The sequence below is a fragment of the Drosophila rhopaloa genome, unplaced genomic scaffold (assembly GCF_018152115.1).
Source record: "Drosophila rhopaloa isolate 14029-0021.01 unplaced genomic scaffold, ASM1815211v1 contig_2, whole genome shotgun sequence".
Lineage (NCBI taxonomy): Eukaryota > Metazoa > Arthropoda > Insecta > Diptera > Drosophilidae > Drosophila > Drosophila rhopaloa.
This window is the reverse complement of record NW_025335083.1, coordinates 15,878,587-15,899,459: the sequence shown is the minus strand read 5'-3', so window position 1 is coordinate 15,899,459 and position 20,873 is coordinate 15,878,587. Positions and strand designations below refer to the sequence as shown.

Sequence of the window (20,873 nt, the reverse complement as noted above, 5' to 3'; positions counted from 1 at the left end):
CTATTATAAAAAAAGTTATATACAAATTATAAGTTTTAATAGATTATTCATTCAATTTTAAAAAGAAACAAAGATTAAATGCAAAATTTGTTTATAAACAGGATAGAAAAATAAATAATTTAAATTTCAAACAAAATTGTTAAAATGTATTAGTGTTTTTTACAGACTATTTCTTGAACTTTTATGCTTGATTATACCAATTTAGACTTTTTCTTTTATAAAGCTTTTCAAACACTTATCGCCACTCCCCAGTTAGAAGTCCTCAATTTTCGGGACCTCGGAGCACTCACTTTTCGGGCACTGGTGGTCGGACGAAAGGATCGTGCCCTGTGACGGCACTGTTCCGGTTATCGATCCGCTGCTGCTGGGCGGCCTTGTTGAACTTGAACATGGTGAAGGACTTCTTGGCGCTGGCCACCTCACACACACGAACGATGATCTTGCGGCTGCTCTTAAAGACCGTGTTCAGGGTCTTATAGACCAGGATCGAGACTGACTTGGGGGCGTGGGTATTGTGGTGCGGATTGTGGCCCGGCTGCTGCGTTAGGGGCGTGGGCAGAGATTGCTGCTGCTTCAGTTGATGCACTGGAGCATGCGGCGCGGTCGACGCCGATGATTGTGATCGGGTGATGACTTTGCTTTCGCCCTGGAGATTATTCCGATCGCACTGATTCCGCTGATCCCGGTGGCAGCTGATGATGAGCTCCGGCTCCGGATGCGGCGATGCCGGCTGGTTGACCTCGCTACAAGTGTCCTGTGGTGTTTTCAAGTGTTTTTTTTTTGTGTTGAGTTTCGAACAAAAGTTGAGTGGCCACAGAGAAATGGAATAAAAATATGCGATAAAACGATTTAAAATTTGATTAATCCCAGAACGAGGACTGAGCACAGCAACGAAATGAAAAACGAGAACGGACAGAAGCGCTTCGTGGGCAGTAAAATGGGGAAATCATAAGCTATTTAAGTTATTTCTTTGACCCCGGCAGTTGCACTTGCTCAACAATCGTTCAAAGAGTGTAAAATAACTTGGATTTAATTATTGCTGTAAAAGACAATCACAAAAGCATTTTGATAACGAACTTTGCCAAGTCCTTTGTTTCTTTGAAAATGTGTTTTTGTGAAACGGAAGAAAAAGGATAATCAAATGAAGGATAAAACATGCTTTAGGGCATATGCCATTTTATCAATTCAACTAAACTAATTTACAGCCAATTTGTATAAAAGCGTAATCTAATTTTAAGAAATTTGCATAAAATAATTGCGTGTAACTCAAAGGAATAATTCAAACAAATTTCAGCGTGTCATGAGGATTTATATTTTAGCAGCCAATTAAAGTTTGGAAAATCATAATTCGTTTGCTTGTGTAAAAGTTGTGGGTTGCTTTTTAGCTTTGCTCAGGTGATTTGATTTGCTCTCAATTTGCTGGCTAATTTACTTCGCTCGATAACTTGACTTGCTGATGCAATGAAAGCAAATTTACCTACCCACAGCGATCTCTTAGGCAAACTTCGCTACAGTCCAAAAATGCAAGACACCTAAATCCGGGGTTCGACGATTTCAAAAATTTAGTTTTCAATTGGATTCTTCAGTTTTGCAAGGGTGAATGGTGGGTAAACAGTGGGAGAACCATTTGATGAAATGCGATGAGAGCGAAATCAACTTGACCCCATTCGCTTTCAATTTGGCTTATATCTACGTAATTTAATGGATTTCCCATGCTTCAATTGGATAATTGTATTATTAGGTTGTGTTTGCTGGTGCTTATTCTAGGTTTAATTGGATTTCGCCGGTATCTGACAGTCGAAATCGTAAATGATTGAAATGAAGTATAATTCAATTTATATTCTTTGGTATTTTAAATAAATAATTTATAAATATTTTCCCTTTTTTTGTTTCTTGTCAGTGTTACTTTTTATTTAAAATAATACTTCTCTAACAAAGAGAATGCAATTAATAATAAAATTTATTTGGGAAACTAAAAAAATCAATTTTATCAGTCTCTTTTTTTATATCATTTAGACATACCAATTTATATTAGGCGAGTTTAGCATTTGAAAGTTTTTCCTGAGCTCCAAATGTCAGACAGTCTATTAAAATTGTTTCTCTGTTTTTATTATTAATAATAGTTCAAAAATTGTTCACAGTTTTTCTTTAATTTCTCTAATCGTAATCTATGTCGCATGTGTCGAAAAACATGGGACAAAGAAAACGAGTACTCAATTATAGCAAATAGAGGCTTGTTTGCGTTTTAAGTGTCTGCCAGAGCAGTAGTTAAAATATTTCACGCAGACACTATGGATCCGATTTTAATTTCAGATACCACCGCTCATGTTTTGTTAATTAAAGAGTAGACGCCCCCTTCAGCATGCAAAACTTTTGAAGTTATTTTACCGAAAGCAACTGCATTTCAGTTCAACGAATGTCCTTCACACGGTGAAAAGTAAACCACAGCCGCGATAAAAGCAAGCCCTACTATGCCGGCAAGAGTGGTTGAACAATGGAAAGGACTTTAATAGACGCTTAAATAAATCATACGCCCCGTGTGTCGCGCCTTTTTTACCCTCAAGTGCTGCTTTCATGTGTGTGCGCTGCGTGACATTGAGCTCTGTATAGAACCTTTGAAGCAGCCTTACTTTTTGCACGTGTTTCCCACACTTTACCGCCCCCGCGGCCTATTTGTCTAATTGTCTAATTCTAATTTTAAATTGTGTTTTTTAGTTGCTGTTGTTGCATGCATTGTGGGTTGATTTAATCGTATTTGTTTTTGCTTTGTACGGGCAACCCCTCTTTGGGCCATTTATCTAATCAGGGACAGCACACAAATGCTCAAAGTTCGTTTCTGCCTTTTACTTTCAAGACACTTTATTGATTTTCCTTTTGGGAGCGGTGTAAGTGGTTCGTTTTATTTTCTTTTGGCTTTCAGGTGTGCACTAGAGAAACCCCACACATTCCCCCTTTTCACCTGTCTGGGTGTCAAATTCGTATTCATATTCACAATCACGATATGTGAGTTGAGTTCTGGCTTATCCTTCACTTTGATTATTGCATTATCCTGTCCGTCACTGGCTTGTTCATTGCAAATTAAATTGTCAATTTCGGTAAATGGCGGAAAGAAACGCGATGGGAGAAATAGAGAGGTCTACAAATGGAAACAGATATCATTAATCAATATGGGACTTAGTTCAATGTTTCAGACATTGATTCTCAGCATTTTAATTGAATAGCGTTTGTTATTGGCTTAGTCGTAAGATATTACTCACGCTAGCAGTTAAAAATAGCTGACAAATGTTTCCATGCCCTTAGGCAATTACTAATTATTTTTTTGGGTATTATGTGGTCTTCCAAACAAAATGATTAAGAAGGTAGGGGAAAACTTTATTGCTGCGCAGTTTTACGAGTTCGTTGGTCGGCCATTTGTTAATACAGTTTAGGCAAACTTTTAATACATTCAAAATTATTTTTATTTAGAATAGAGACTTCAAAATTGATTCAATATTGTTGAGAATATCCTTTTTTAAAAATCTAATTTTAAAATTTGTTTAAAGACTTTTTTGGAACTCATAGTTTGGATGATTCTAATCTACATTTTTAAATATTGATGCCATATTGGCACCAACTACTTTGTGAAATCCACGGAAAAATCGTACAAGATTTAAGCTAGATAAACAAATGTACAAAGAAAATGAAATCGTCTTTTGAACGCCCTTGAGTCTATTCAGTTTTTGATATATAATATGTCTTGAAATTTTTTCTATTTCTATAACAGCTTCATTTTCCATTCCCAGCTTGATTAATCTTTCTTGAAATCTCCTTATCTTTCTGCACAGAACAACGCCATAATTTTCGTCATTACACGCCACCCAACCTCATTTAATCTACCACCGCAAATTCCTTAGCCCGAAATAGAATTGCACATTTAAAATGATGATGACTGAGATGATGAGCGGAGTGGCACCTGCTTTCGACGATTCGGGGGAACTTTTCCGCCCTAGACCAACACTTTCCACGAACACTTCGGCTTCATTATGGTTGCACTCATTGTTGATTGGGTCAGACAAATTTTAATAAATTTTTAAATAGTTTTTGGGACGTCACAAAGTTGGCAAAGAGTTGACTGCCGCGTGCCATGTAATGGATTACATTTTTTGGGAGCACCAAAATTAACTTTGCAAAGTTCCAACAAGTTTTCAAAGTTTATCACTCGCTGACGCGCCGAAATTTAGGCCAACTTGCTTGAATATTTAAGCCATGAAAACGTGGCCAACACGGTGCTCGGGTCGTCCGTTAATGAAGGTGCGATTCGAATATCGTTTCGCTTGGGGCGAAAACTATGAAATTTCTTCATTCCAGTTGGAATGAGGTGTGTTTTTTTGTATATACACGTCCACATTGGTGTATGTTAGTACTACCACCGATTGTGGGTGAGTGGCTTAGAGTGTTTGCGTGTCCATATCGCTTCATGTTTGTGGTCGTATTTGCGGCTGACTCGTCGGTCCGGCTCGCCCTCTCACTCGCTCCCCTGCCGACCGACTGTCTGTCTGTCTCGCTTTCGACTGTGCGTTTTCCCCATCTAACTGGATTATAAAAATTGATTTTTAATTTTTATGACAATTTCCAACTGACTCATGGCGAGCGGCATTCGCAAAGAATGTTCCTCGTCTATTCATTCCATTCTTATTTGCTCTTCCTTCGGCAACCGAACCCCCTCCATCGAGTCCCATTTGAACTTGGCATGCCAGTTTGTTTTTCTTGACAATGGGGCTAACAATGTATGGATAATTTACCGTGGGGCCAGCGATAAGACTGGAATTACTTACAAAAAGGGCAAGGTCAAGCTTAGTAGGCTGTTGGTCGGGAGTCTTTTGTGGGTAATTGATATTATAATGCTATTATAATTAACTTTAGTTAAGAGCCAAGGCTGTTTTAGTTACGTTTAGACTTAAGGGTATTACTGAGGAAAATATGTTTGCGCAATCATAGTTTATTTTGACCCATAAGGTAGTACAGAAATACTTTGTTTGCCATTAATTGCTTTGTATTTATTTATAAATTAATGTATTTTTGTAATCAAAAAGTAAAAAAAACGCTTTAATTTATCATCAGTTTTTAGTCGTTTGTTCAATCCTTAATCAACAAATCGTGCTTTTTTTGCTTTAAATTATGGCTTTGTTTATCAAAATGTAATCAATTTTGTTTTCTTTTTTCAACGATAAATTTAATTTATTAATTAAAAATTATAACGGCCAACGGCCTTTTTTCCTGAACACATACATTTTTTATTACCCTTGTTTTTGTGGCTTTTCTCCACTGTGCCATGTCTGCCATTAAAAGTGTGTGTGGTTTGTGCTGGAGGCAAATAGTCGTGATGTTGCCCACTTCGTGACACATTAATCATGACCCGCTCAACGACTGTTTACCTTCGCCCTGACCAGCACCACCACCCACAACGCCAGCACCACACTTTTAACCACTCCCACTTCAACGCCCACTCCCTCTTCCATTACTCCCAGGACATTCGGTTGTATGCAAATATTACAGTTTGTTTGTTTGCGGGTTTGCTTTTGATCGCTCCATATGGAAATTGGAAAACTTTTTACGCGCCGGCCTCGCGTGAAGCCAACATGAAATAGAGTAGAGGCAAAATGAAAATGAAAATGGAAGCGGTTCGGCGCGGTCAGATGTCCCTATAGTGCGTTGTTCCTGCGTGTCCTTCAATATAAATGTATACCTTACAGTCAAAAGTCTTAATGTCAAGATTTGTTAAGATTATTAGCGATTAGAAACTATTTTAGGTGAGGTTTCCAAATTTGAAGACATCATTTCTTAAGCAACATCAACAACTTCTTAACCATCTTCTTGCAAATGCAAATGTACATAAGTGACTTAACGTTCATTGCATGTCTATTTTGGATATAATTTGAAAAAATTTGGCCTTTAAATTCTTCTGTTTTTTAACATCTTTACTTAGTGATGTTAGAAGGTTGCTCGTAAAATCCCTTAAAGGATATATACCAATCCCATAAACCACGCTTAAATAGTGGTTTTAATATTGAAAGTTTGATTTATGCACGCTTCACTGTATAACAATAGAATAAATTTTTCACTGTCTGTCCGAAAGAAGTGGCGCCAACAATCGTAATGGATCCTTGAAAAGGGAGTGGGTCGTGGAGTCCCACTGGTCACCGCCCTCTAAAAGACAGAAAGTCAACTGCGTCATTGTTGGGGGGAAATGCCAGCCCCAGCCCAATTTCACCCATTTTCCGAAAGGGGGTGGGATAAAGGGCCCCAGGCCTGGCCGGGCCCATTTCCAGTGACCTTGCATCATTAACTTAATTGCTCAAACAGTCGTCGGTCCGTCCAATTGCCGGGCTGAATTATTCAGTTGTTCTGCTCGGCCAACTGGCAATTTTGCGTCTTTTCTAATGTCACCACAAGCTCATAGAGGACGGGCTGTCTCTCTCTATTCGGCGCTGCACTGGAAAAGCCACCCGACAGCCCAGTTTTTCCGTAGGGGTTGGTGAAAATCCCCACGTGCATTCGCTGTGGTCGTTGGCCCGTTCACGTTGTCTCCGCTTTTTCGAGGGGCGTCACGTGTAGCGGGGCTTAGCCCTCTCCCCAATTTAACATTTTTTTTAACGAAAACAAAATGCTGAGATACATAAAGAGAAAACCAGGCCCAAACCATTTTCGCCGGACTAATTGGATTGAAGAGTTTTCCTGGTGCGCTTTTGTCAACGTAGCAATTGCAGCAGACATTTTCATATTCATATTTTTTAGAATTCACGGAGGGGTAATCGGTACAGCCTAGCCTAAGTTTGAATATAAATACATACCTGCATCGTCTTATCCAGTATGAAATTACAACAATTCCACCCAATATCAAACCACCTAAGGCACACCAAAAAAGGGTCTGAAAAAAATGAAAATAGATATATAAGTTACATTGCAATTAAATATTTTTAAAGCAGAGTAATTTCAAATTGAAATTTAAATTATTATTATATATTATATTAAATTCAAACGTTACTTTTATTTACTCTATTTTCTTTACTAAATATTTTAGCAAGTCATATTAAAATATATTCTAAAATCCTTAACAAAAAATTTGTCTTTTTTAAAATTCAGTGAGTTTGTTTACATTCAACCCTTTTTCCGCTCATTTTCAATATTTATTTGTTACTTTATGCATAATTAAAAAGCTTTAAAAGTTCAATGAAAATCATTATGTCCATTTTTTGAACCCGAAATTAATAAATTATTTTTTATCAGCTGACCCTTTAATAATCGTCTCTCATCGTTTGCAAAAAGGTCTTTGCCCTACCCCCAAAAACTTTCGTAATTCGACTTTTCCTTAAGTAAAGTTCAGTGAACAACTTGACATCTTTGTAAAAGGTTCATTAGATTTTCTCGCCCACGATTCAATCCTTTTCCGCCAGACAAGGCCACGCCCGTTTGGACTTTGTAATCAAATTGTATTTTTCTGCTTTCACGCTTTATAGGAACAGCATGAGGAGGTTGCAAATCATTTGCGAGAATAATCATTTTAATTTTATGGACAGACGGACAAGTCATAGCCAGATTCGGAGGCGGATCATCAATTTTGCAGCCAGAAATGTCAATTGCAGTTGGCATTTCGGGTCAGAGACGAGGGCAAAGAATGTCAATCCAGACACGAGTCGATAGAAATCAGGTTGTGTGTGCGGGAATCTGTCGATTCATTGGGGCATGAGGTCACGAATGATTTATTGACTAAATGTCTGGATAGATCATGAAAGATGCATCACCAGGAGTCGGGGAAAAGGCAAAGAATTCCTTTTCTTAGTTGGTCAATTAAATGAATTGCTTAAAGGTTAACCTCTTTCAACCAATTCAATGCTTTGAAATATTAGCTGAGCGATTGCGACATGCATTGAAAAGACGTCTTTATCTTTGCAATTAAATGATTAAGTGATTCAATTCAGTAACTGCAGACATTCCTTTATTATATAAATACATTCAATACCACGAATTAGTTGCTCAATTAAATCGATTGACTTCGATCTTATCCTTAACCCCTTTAAGTTTGTGTTAAAATGAAAATTGAAAGGAGAGGCGCACATTCTCCAAACAATTTTCGAGCAATAAAATTCAATTGGCAGGACACACACTCGAAGGCGTCTTTGTCTCCGGCTTTTAGGTTCATCCTGCCACCGACGGAACTTCCTGCCAGCCTGGCATCCTGCCAATTCAGAGACAATGCCACATCAGCCTTTCCCCGATTTCGTTCAGCATTTGTGGCCACTCTTCGCCGCCTAACTATTTTTTGGCAACAACTTTGCATTTTTGGCCGGCCACTTTTATGCCTCTATAATTGCAACCGCAAGGAGTTGGCAAGTAGTAAAATTTATAATAAAATGCCGGAAAGTTCAAGGTCCACTCCGAACTGATACTTACAATCCAGTAGTGCGTTTCAGTTTGTCTGCTTGGATTCAATAGCATCGCACGTTCCTTTCATCTAAGAGCACGTCACAGTTGGTTAGCTGAAATGGAAAATAGGAAGATTCGGTTAGGCTAAGACTCAAGAAGACAAAGTATCAACATGGTAAGTTGAGCTGGAGCTGCAAGACGGAAATACTGTTTGCATACTCGTATCTGAAAGTTTTCTTTCTCCGAGTTTGTTTCGGTTAGGGAAGATGTCAGGCAAAATATCAGTACTTGGTATATTGGCAAAGAACCAAAGTTTGACTTGCGGAATACATTTAAATATAACAATACAAAGAAAACCGTCGGACGTTGCAGTAACTGAAGCTATTTAAGGTTTTTACTCCACAATAAGCTGAATTAAGCAAAAGGTAAGTAGAATCCTTCTAATTCAACGACAAAGAAAAACAAACTTAAATCTTACTAGCAACTTTTGTGTGTTTGATTTCCCAACCTTTCACATCCTTGATGGCAAAATATTGACCATTTCCCCGAAATCCCACTCCAGTAATTAAGCATTTATTGATTTGTTATTGGCCCGAATATAATTGCCAAAATAGCAAACACTGCCAGCCATTGAATGAGCTCAGCTGTGTCAATGGTGAAGGCGATTAGCTTTGCTCATCGAATTTTAAGAGGACTTTGTTCAGATGAGTTAAGAGGAGGTGGAAAGGGGAGTGCGGGCGGATGTCCTGGCAAAGTTTCGACTCGAGATTCGACCGGCGAAGCTCATTGCGTTTGATTTACGAGGACTTGTTCTATGGAGCGCTCTTAATATTTTAGTGGCTGTCGCCTCCGCAATTATCATCATCAACGGCCCGAATATGGGAAAGCAGGGATAATTTCTTCGGATGAAATGCTTTTCGTGCTTTTGGCATTTTCGCAGGACGAGATGGAGGTTGGAAATGGAAAACTGTTGATTTTTCTCCATTTCCCCTCCGGAATTGTCTGTCATGTTTCTGTTTGACACGCGTCTCAACTTTGAACTTTAAGGGAAAAACAAATGTTTTCGCAAAGTACACTTTTATAAACATATGGCGACTGATTGACATTAAGTTGTGCAGGAAAAATTGAGTCAAAAGAAATGGAAAGTTTTTATAATATAGCAGAAAAACGCTAAAGCGAAATATTTATGCAAATGGGAAACGTTTTTGTTTATAATATCTCCACAATTTTCCGCGTAAGAGCTTAATTTATGCAGACTATTAATTATAGACAATGCAGCGATCAAAATAACCATGATGGTTGAACATAAATTTTGGGAGAATTATGTAGACAATTAAATAACTACATTTTATTATTTCTTGACTAGTTTTTAATTTTGAACAGAAATAATAAAGATAATTAAACCACTCACTCTGACTTAAAATGTTTTTTAAATTAAGCAGCTGTTGGTATTTGTATATCCTTTAAGTACAAAGCACATTATTAATTAATTTTTAAAAAGAAATCTAAATAAACAATGTCCAAGACACATCCATTTAAAGGATAATTTGGGCTAAAGAAATGTACACTTTCGATTCAATATTGTTTGAGACATAGATCCCATCTTTTGAAACACCCCATCATTCAATATCAGCACCTTCTCTTTCCATTTGACCTGATTTACCAATTCTCTATATTTCCTGTACAAAAAAATATGTAAATTTTTCCAACTGACTCTTCAAGTGTAATCAATGCTTTTTTTTGCCCTTGCAAGGCTCTGGTGGCCTGGAATTTGCATAGTGGCACTTGCGTGCATTGCATAAATGGATTTTCAACTCCCCAAAACCGAAAACGGCAAAATTATGCAGAAATAGGAAAATAAAAGTACAGTAGATGGGGGAAAAGTAAAAGGAAGCATTGATTTTGAGTGTAATGCGTACAAATGTTCGACAGTTGAAATGGCAATTTCTGTTCTAAATTGATAAGCAGAAATGCCCTAAAAGCTTGAATTGAAGTAGGCATTCAGGTGATGACGCTCATTGAAATGCACATATCTACACATTTACATTAGTTAATGAATACTAAAGGATACAATTTAATAGTACAATATAAATAGATTATTTTTGTTTCAATAAAAGGCTAAAATTTCTATTTGTAAACCTTTTTTTAATATTTTTAATTACATATTCAACAGCGCCAAATCAGGTAATCAGAGATGATGACAAACGAGCATGGACTGCAGGCCACACTTGCTTTTTATTCCCCAGAGCCTGATGTCGTTTTTATACCACACATGAACGCTGTCAACGTCCCATCAACAAACACATCGTCAAACACAGTTACTCCGCTCTCCTTGAAATCCAAATGTGTTGGCATATGTTATGAAATTAACGAGTTTACTTTGTGAGGGAGGCATTATAAACAGGCAAACAGAAATGGCCTAATAAAATTGTCAATAATGCGACAGCCACACGCGGTGCGGAAATCAAATGAGGGTTAGAAAAACTGAGAGTGCTTTGATAACAGCTGACGACAAGGACATTACTCATACGCAACGTGTGCAAGTGTGACTGGAAATCAACTGCAGCTGACCAAAAATCAGTGTCACTTTCAGCGGGTTCATTTATCATCGCTTTGCCTTGGTAGACGACAAGGATTGAGGAACAGAAGCGGAGGTCCAAGGTCTTGGGGCAGCTGTCATGTTGAGCCAGTCAACGTGATTTGTCTCGACGCCAGTCAAATCAAGTTTTTCCTACGAATCGTGTCCTTTAGGTGGAGTCACACAGAGAAAATCGTATTTTTTTATTCTACCACTGTTTACAGTATATTTATAATTTTGGGTATTAATTGTAACGCGCCAATATTCGTATTTTTAAATAGATAATCATTGAAAAAGTTTAAGAACCGTAATATTTTTTCTGCAATTTTTGTTTGTATTATCTCTCCTGAATATTTTCTCTTGCCATTTTGGTATAGGAGTTCGATTTTTAGGTTGTTGAACTATTATTAGATTTATAATTTTTTTCTTATTATACACAACAAATTATGAACTAAATTTGTTTCTCTGTGCATTAAAACCGCACCCTTTTCTCGAAGGATGGTGCATGCGAAGGGGAAATGTGGTGCCAAGTGAAAACTTTCAAGGCCCCACACGCACACAGTATTTCGTTGTTGCGTGTAAACTCATAATTTGGCGTCGCGGTGAAAGTTTCGCCTAGAATTTGTTGTCGCTCAATTTGATGCGTGCGAATGGGCGGTAAGCGTGGGGCGTGGCACTCCAGGCTATTATGATTATCGCTTGCGAAAACATTAATTAGAAGGTCATCGGCGAACAGCGAGAACTGTTCCTTAATAATATTAATTAAGCCATTACGTTCTACTTCCATTTTGTTTGGCTGAGTGTCAATGAAATAGCATTAGGCAACTTAATTGGAACAAAATTTAGTACGACGCCGGAGATGGGGATTTCAGAAGGGGTAATTAAAGTCACTTATACTAATAGGTATATATTAGTGAAAATTTTTAGAGCTTAACAGGCAAATGGCTTTCTAAGCCATTTGTTTTATTAGGGTAATTTGAATTCATTACTGCTTCTTCAATTTTTGCTTGTTAAATTTTGAATCAGGAAGTGTTCAGCACAAATGTATAAGATATTTATTTCATTGACAATTATTATTTTGTATTTGAATTTCACTTTTATTTGAGCAGTTTTCTGTAATTTAAAAATAAGATAAGAATAGTAAACTTTTTGTGGCATTTTATTGAACGTTTAAGTGCAGCTCAGATGTGGTGCGAATTGTTTCCCTCACATTTAGTTCTCTCGCATTAGCCATTTCTTTCGGCTCATCTGTCTATTTTCCCATTTCCGCAGATCAACCAAACGGCAATGGCAATGGTAATGGCCAAGAAAAGCGGCCAAATGGCAGGAAAGGAAAGCTAGATAATGTGGCAAGAGAATAAACAAATCTCGCTATGGGCCTCTATACCGCTGGTCAGTTCCGCAGAACGCGGCGTAGAAAATGGACGCCGGCTATTCGCCCCGAAAAGTACGTGCGAAATTATCTATATTTGTTTATGTTTGTGGGTGTGCGAGTGCAACTGTGTGAGCGGTAGTGTATCTATATACTATATATGCGTTGGTAAATTAAATTGGGCAAAAACGCAATTAAAGAAAGTGAAATTTGAGCGAATTGCAATGCAATCAAATGCGAATTCAAATCAATAAAATTGATTGCAGGCCAGAGAGCCGCAAAAGTGGGTGGCAAATAAAAGAAATGGGACAGGAAAAAAGCGGATGGGAAAAAGCTTTTCCCGACAAGCTACGACTTTGACTTTTGTTTGGGCAGATCGGAAGAATGACCACCCTCTTGAAATGCGTTTTTAATGTTCCAGCGATAATGACAAAGAAACCACCATCTGTGGATGCCGATTCGCCGGACGACATGGCCATGTTCGACCTTTTCCTCTTTCACCTTTTACTCCCCCAAACCGGATGTAATAAAAGCGAACGAAGACGGACATGCAACGGAAGTGCAGAAAAAACCCTCCCCAGACTGGCTGCCTCGTAAATTCGGATGGTTTCTGTTATTTACGGTCTGTTTGATTGCACAACAATGTGTTTATGTGGAAGGTGACATTTGTAATTGCCAAGGAAGCGAGGAAGTCGACCCCGACGACAGTCGCACAAAACCATAATAGTAACTGTGTAGTTGGACGTTGCAGGTAAAGGGACTCACCATAAATCGCGATTGCTATCTAAAGAAATGTTTCTGAGGACGTGTGTGTACTAAAGGTCATGGTGGTGAAAATACATTTCACAAAATTTAAACTTAACAAGAAAGGAAGCAAACTTCGTCAAGCCAAAGTTTTTATACCCTTCAAGTTATTACAAAACGCCTACATTTCAATTAAGCTATGTCGATTTTGTGCTGCATTATCGACTTAAATTTGGAAAAGTTATGGGCTCTCACATCTCAAATCACAAGTCTTTAGAGGTATGCCACTTCGGAATCGGCTTAAATTTGGTAAAGTTATGGACTCTTGAAGTCCAATTTTGAGTCAACGTTAAACAAGTCATCGGAAAATTAGAAATAACTAACATGAAAACGGGTCAAAAATTGGACCAACGTTAAAATGAAAATTTTGAATGCAGATTTTTTGAGAATCAAATTACGAGTCTTAGGAGATATGCCACTTTGAAATCGGAAAAAATTTGGTAAAGTTATGGACTCCGGAAGTCCAGTTTTGGTCCACCTTTTAACAACACATCGGAAACTTGGAAATAAATGACATGAAAATGGGTCAAAAATTGGACCAAATTTTTTGAGAATCAAATTACGAGTCTTAGGAGATATGCCACTTTGAAATCGGACAAAATTTGGTAAAGTTATGGACTACGGAAGTCCAGTTTTGGTCCACCTTTTAACAACCATCGGAAACTTGGAAATAAATGACATGAAAATGGGTCAAAAATTGGACCAACGTTAAAATGAAAATTTTGAATGCAGATTTTTTGAGAATCAAATTACGAGTCTTAGGAGATATGCCACTTTGAAATCGGACAAAATTTGGTAAAGTTATGGACTCCGGAAGTCCAGTTTTGGTACACCTTTTAACAACACATCGGAAACTTGGAAATAAATAACATGAAAATGGGTCAAAAATTTGACCAACGTTAAAATGAAAATTTTGAATGCAAATTTTTTGAAAATCAAATTACGAGTCTTAGGAGATATGCCACTTTGAAATCGGACAAAATTTGGTAAAGTTATGGACTACGGAAGTCCAGTTTTGGTCCACCTTTTAACAACACATCAGAAACTTGGAAATAAATGACACGAAAATGGGTCAAAAATTGGACCAACGTTAGAATGAAAATTTTAAATGCAAATTTTTTGAAAATCAAATTACGAGTCTTATGAGATATGCCACTTTGAAATCGGACAAAATTTGGTAAAGTTATGGACTCCGGAAGTCCAGTTTTGGGCCACCTTTTAACAACACATCGGAAACTTGGAAATAAATGACATGAAAATGGGTCAAAAAGTGGACCAACGTTAAAATGAAAATTTTGAATGCAGATTTTTTGAGAATCAAATTACGAGTCTTAGGAGATATTGCACATTGAAATCGGACAAAATGTGGAAAAGTTATGGACTACGGAAGTCCAGTTTTGGGCCACCTCTTAACAACACATCGGAAACTTGGAAATAAATGACATGAAAATGGGTCAAAAATTGGACCAACGTTAAAATGATAATTTTGAATGCAGATTTTTTGAGAATCAAATTACGAGTCTTCGGAGATATGCCACTTTGAAATCGGACAAAATTTGGTAAAGTTATGGACTCTAGAAGTCCAATTTTGAGTCACTCTTTTACAAGACATCGGAAAATTATAAATAACTAACATGAAAACGGGTCAAATATCCGATTTAATAAATCTTTTTTATAGATTGGATTTTTTGATTATATTTCCAAATCAAACAGCCCAATATCACTTAATTGGCACAATCTCCCAAAATTTATTAGAATAATTTATTTCCATTTTCGATTTTATCCCACTGCTGCCGTAAATAAATATTATTCATATGCGAAAATCGGCAGCCTCAGGCAATGCTCATGGAATCGAAACTGAACAAACAACAGTGTTGATCGAATTTATTTTTATTAAAACGTTATCCCAGCAGTCTCCTCTCCCACAAACAAAAAAAAAAAATGTGGCACTGAATCCTGGCAGTTGCCTGCCATGTCCTTGTTGATATTCTGTTTGTTTTTTTCACGCTGTCGTCTTCGCCATCTTATTTTTTTGTGCGCCAAGTAAAATTGAATTCAGCAGAAATCCCTTTGAGTTGCTCACACGTTTTTATTATTTCACGGAACAAACAGAAATCCCTACCACCCTTGAAAGTTTGTTCTTTCGCCTTCTGTTATTTTCTGTCAAAATTGAAATGTTCTTGGCGGAAGCGTCGCCATAAAAAGCAAGAAATAAGTTCATAGTGCGAAGAAGGATATCAGCGATGTTGTGGTTCTGTTTGCTTTGCTGTCGTCTCGGATTTTCGAAAATGTTTTGCATGCGAATGTTGTCCAAGGACATTTTCTGCAGCCCCAAACTCTAAACATTTCAGCCCTGACACACATTTGTGCCCAAGAAAAACGGAAGTGCCACCAAAACGCTGAAACGGTTTCGGTTTCACCGCCTACCGGTAAAGAGATTAATTAACCGATTCCGGCTGCCAGTTGGCACATTTCCTTCTTCTCTCGCAGTTAATTAGCGCATACTCGTGGTGTGGGTGACTGTAATTTCCCTGGAAAATCATCGCACAAAGTGCTGACGTCATTGACATATGCCCAGTGTTCCAGATGGCAAAGGGATCCAACCAACCCGCAGACAATGCCTCAATTAATCCCCATAATGGTCGAAAACCGCAGCGACATTCGTCCAACAGTGGCAGTCAGAAGATGTTGACACTTGTCAGTTGTCTTTTGTTTCCGCGGCAATCAGCCGAACAAATTGCTCTGGAACCCAGCAAAGAATTATAACTGGCTATGGGATAATTGTTAGCTGTCTGCTGACGGATGACTGATGAAAAGGAACTGCGCTCGAATCAACGTTACAGCTGACTCAAGAAAACAGATTTAGACATTAGAACGGATTTCAAGGGTAAATAAGAACATTTTTAGAAATTCATTTACACCATTTAAATACGGGGATATCATGATAATGGAGTAACCAACTCAGTTCTATGGCCAAATGTATAAAATTAATTTAGATAAAAAGTCAGTAAGCATTATTACAGCTATTTATATTTTTAATCCCTTAAATAGCTAACCATAATTAAAATGGATGAAGCTAAGGAAGCTGTACTGATTGGCTCACAGTTATGAAACAATAAGAGAGCTTTTATGAACTAAAGAGTTGATTTGCAAGCACAATATGCCAGCAGTTAATTACTGCTGTGTGCAAATGCTGTCAATTACTGTGATTGGCAAATGATTAAATTCTATTTGTGTATGTATTATGCATTAATTTGCTGGTGGAATAACGCTCGAAGCTTTGTGCGTGTATCACTTCACAATGACAGCATGTTACTATAAAAGTCCTCTTCTCTTTTGCATTGTATGGTCTTTGTCTGCTATTTTAATTATCCCTAGTACTAAGCCTTTCGTTTTCAATCAGTCGAATTTAATAACTTTGAAATAGCAGGAAACAAGTATTATTAGAAAAAATTGCTTCTTCATTTAATATAAATATTTCAATTTGACTGGCTATCGTCACAAAAATTTGCGGAAATGAAACCATTGCTTACAAACGTATTAGTCAGCTGTGAAATAATTAAATATTTTACTTTGGCGTGTATTAAATTCACCGGTTTGATTTGTTTTTGGCTGTGCAAGTAATTTGCGTGCCTAAAACGTATTCAATTAATAAGGAGTCAAGCCGAACGCACACACGCAAATGCACGTCTGTGTATAAATGATTAATGATTGGTCCTCGCCGTGTCCTTTCTATTGGCAAACGATGCGCAAAGGACCGTTTACGTTGGACTCACACTGCTTTTGCATAATTAAATTACCCTCAATTGCCAAACATTTCTCTTTCGTTTCCCCCATTATTCTTTGTCTAGCTCGTTGGATGTCACTCATTTTGGTCGCTCTGCTTGTCCGCAGGTATTATCCTGACCCAAAGTCCTTTTTTTTAAGGGACTGTGGCTTTCCTGTTTTCTTTTTCCTTTTCGGATATCACTTTTCAATAACAACAGGCCAATGAGGTTTGAGATTCCGCAATGAGTCAATAAAGACAAGTCGATTATTCTCAATGCGAATCTGAGGAGTTAAGTCAACTGTGGGAAATCCTTTGGGAGGAAATCATCGTCGAGTGACTCAATCCCCCTGGAAATCTCCTGCTCAATTCCCTTCAAGCATCTGCTGTTGATATAGTTTCTATTTACCGACTGAGTAAACTTCTCCTTCACAATCGATTAAACAGTTGAGTTTATGCATACAAAATGTATCGTCAATGTCTCGTCCGGATCTTGAATGGCTCAATTAAAGCATAGGATGTACTGGCTTTGAGGAAATATATTATGACAATTTTTAAATGTTCAGGTGGACTTGGTGCACCTGCTAATCCAGTGCCGTTCATGGCTAATTCCGGTCCACTTTCACTCGGCTAGCTTGAGGATTATGCAAATGGATATCCTTCCACGTTGGCTTGAGTCCTCCCCAAGCTGTGTCCCAGTTTCCATTATCTCTGTTGGATAAGTAATTATGCTAGAAATTACAATAAACTTGCATTCGCACACAAATTCATTTGCATATCCCCACTGGGCGGGTCTTTTGGTCATAACATGCGACCACAATTTGACATTTGCTTATTGAGACAGCTCGGTGTGGCTCCCCTTTAACACTGAGTGGAAAAACGAACAACATTGTTCACGAATTGTATGTTCACACAACATCAAAAAGTTCTGATTAATTATTATTGTTCGGGTTAAAAATAGGAATATAAGCTTGAAATGCTTAGTTAAGACAATTGAACTTCTATGGCTAAATTTTTTGGGTATTCGCTTACCATACTTTTTCCCTGTGTACTTGGGTGTGACCTCAATGGGAGGAACTAGTACTTGTGCATGCTAAACTGTGGTTTTCGGTCCATATCGTATCGTACCTGAGAATACGACACACATTTGAAATGCCCCTCAGGCAACCGCTTTGTGAAAGATCTCCTGCTTCCTTTGTCTAGCTCTTTCCCCTTTTCTTTATGATCCCATTGAAGAGAGAATTGAATCCCATTTAAAAGAATGATATTTCTTCTGAGAGCTGGCCTCGAACTGTTGACCGATTTAATTATGATTGCCGGCCTGCGAATCCCGGTTAAGCCGAAAACAAATGACAAGCGCTGGTTGACCAAAGGAGGCCAAGAAAGCAGAGCCAGAAGTGGGCGGAACGAGAATAATAGCCAAAAAGAAAACCGCAACAGCCATTTTAGTCCATTAGCTGTTAAGCCAACGTCAGGACAACATGGCTAGGAACAACAAAAGCAGCAAAAAATGCGACAGGAACAGCAGCCGCACATCGTAATAATGTCGTCAAAGTGCGGCTCACCTGCTAAACTCAGCCATTTCCACAACCGCTACACTAAGAGAAAATATTGGGATTAAAAATAAGATATTTTAAATAGTAATAAATGGTAAAATTTGTATATGAAGAAATTCAGTAAATAAGTTTAAAAATAGATAGTTTTATTTTTAATGTATCTAGTAAATTCAAAAAGTTTACATTTTTATCAATTATGTTTTACAAATAAAAAAAGGGTTGAAATTATTTCTCCTACCCTTTTTTATTCAAACCAAATAAATATTTTTGATAGATCAGAGTTTTCTAGGTTTTTATATAAAAAGTTTTACCAAAATTCAGCAATAAAACAACACTGTTTTCAGTTTGGCTTTTACATTTTTTTCTGTGCACTTGCCCCACCGTTTGCAGCCTGAAAAGTTGCCACCTGCAGCGGCGACAGTTGAAAGCTTCATGCTGAGGTTTCATTTTGCTTTCTCCCACACCTCAACCCTGCATATTTTTTGCTGCATGGGGTAAAGTGGGACAAAGAGGACTCTCCCCCCATGGAGAGTTGGCCTGGTCAGCCGCCCTATTGTGGGGCTAATGAATAAATGAAACTGTCCCCGAGCAAAAGCGAAACGAGCGAACCGGAAATGCGCATTTCAAATGCGTGCGCCATGTTTAATTTTCAAATTACACCAACGAACACATGTGTGTGTTTGTATTTATGTTCTTCTGGCAATTAGTCGCAATTGGCAGCAAATTTGTGCCATTTACCTGGCAGTCGCCTTTTTGTATTTAGGGGCTGCCAATGCAAAGCGGAAATATGATTTGTGTTTCAGTTTCGAGCAGCGGAAGCGGAAGTTGTTCGCCTGGCGAACCGATCAACACCCACCACCCACAGCAAAAAGGATTACGCTACATGTGTGCGTGTTAATGATTGTGCGTGGTCAGGTCATACAATTAAATAAATAAACATATTTGTGCACACAAATATGTATACATTTAATTGTTTACTTCGCTGTGTGAGCCAGCTCGTTTGTTATGCAAATTGGTTGTTAATTGAATTCGTAATTGTTCATTTGGTGCAAGGATATTTAGCTGAAGCTTGTAGTCCCTGCACTATAATTATGGATTTAAATTATTACGATCCCTTTAAACTTATCTCAACTCAACATAAAGGAAATACAATTAAAGTGTTGCCTACTTTAAAGCTCAATTGCAAGTAAAACTTTCTAGTTATATTAAACCTCATCAACTTAAACAAAACTCATTGGAAAACTTTATAATTAGTTGCCACGATAGAGGGATGCAAATGAGTAACAACATCCCCTTTTTTCCATTCTGCTGACGTTGCATATTGGAGTTGATTTCAGGCTCACATAAGTTAGAATTATATTGCCGTGTGCTGTCAATATGTTGACACAAGAGAAATTTGCATATTCCACGATTTATGATGAGGAGGAGTGAGAGGAAGAGGATGGGGCTTTGCCTTGAGGTCATAATATCTCAAACACGCAGGGTGGGCAAGGGAATAGCTGTCATATTGATAAGAGCGCACTTGATGGGTTCCATTCCCAATGATAGATTTGCTAGAACACCCCTGAGTATGGATATAAAAATAAGTCCATAAAATATATAAATACATATCCATAAACTTTGAGGATAATAGTGGGAATAGCGGAAAGTATATACCCTCTTTACTATTACACTAACTAATTATTGAAAAACGTACAATTTTTTATGAAAACCACATAAATTTAGATTTCCGAGCCAATAATAGGGCCAAATATAGCGCCTTGATAAAATTTTCGAAAGTGTATTCACCAATGCTCTCCCCACCCAGAATTTTCCTTTACTTCCACGACTTTTCCGCTGCTTTCAAAGTCATTTACCATCACAAGGCTGCCTCGATATTCAGCTCCAAGCCCAATTTGGATTTAACAACCCCCGCTTTAGTGAAATTCGATGCGCAGAACAAACGTTATTTAAGTTAATTTTATTGCTGGCATTTGTAAAATGTCAGTCACCGCCCCAAAAAATGTTCCCCCAGTTTTCCTTTCTTTGGCTGTCTTTGATTTCAATTTTCTTATCACAGATCATGTGTTATTGTCATTTGTTAAATTGGGACAACAATGGGGCCACTGTCTTTGGCAAAGGTCAATCCCTGACCTTTCCAGCGGGCCCATAAATATTATGACTGCCCTAGTCGATAATCTCTTCAAACTTTCAGGCGCTGGCTGGACTTTTAATGAATGTCAGAAAAGCACATAAACAAAATTTCGAGAGCCACGCCCACCGACAACGCCCCCACATCCACACAAACACACATGGGTGGAAGCCCAAAAGCGAATGCGAAGCAAAATGTGGCCAACTTTGACCTTTTTCGAAAAGTGAAATAAACAAACAAATTGAAAGCAACACACAAAACAA

General features: G+C 37.9%; 1 protein-coding gene across 7 annotated transcripts in view; it reads right to left on the bottom strand.

Moving 5' to 3' along the window:
* LOC108052565 (slowpoke-binding protein) overlaps nucleotides 1-20,873 on the bottom strand; it is a 39,221-nt gene that overhangs the window by 15,493 nt on the left and 2,855 nt on the right. For 3 of the 7 annotated variants that reach the window (XM_044459626.1, XM_044459627.1, XM_044459628.1), the window contains exons 1-3: nucleotides 8,431-8,464; nucleotides 6,831-6,907; nucleotides 291-754 (exon numbers count right to left, since the gene is read on the bottom strand). In XM_044459626.1, the coding sequence (XP_044315561.1) occupies nucleotides 291-754; nucleotides 6,831-6,836 (470 nt within the window). In that variant the 5' untranslated portion in view covers nucleotides 6,837-6,907; nucleotides 8,431-8,464. Of the gene's footprint in view, nucleotides 1-290; nucleotides 755-6,830; nucleotides 6,908-8,430; nucleotides 8,517-20,873 lie in introns of those variants that run through there. The other 4 variants (XM_044459629.1, XM_044459632.1, XM_044459631.1 and 1 more) reach the window with 3 other exon arrangements.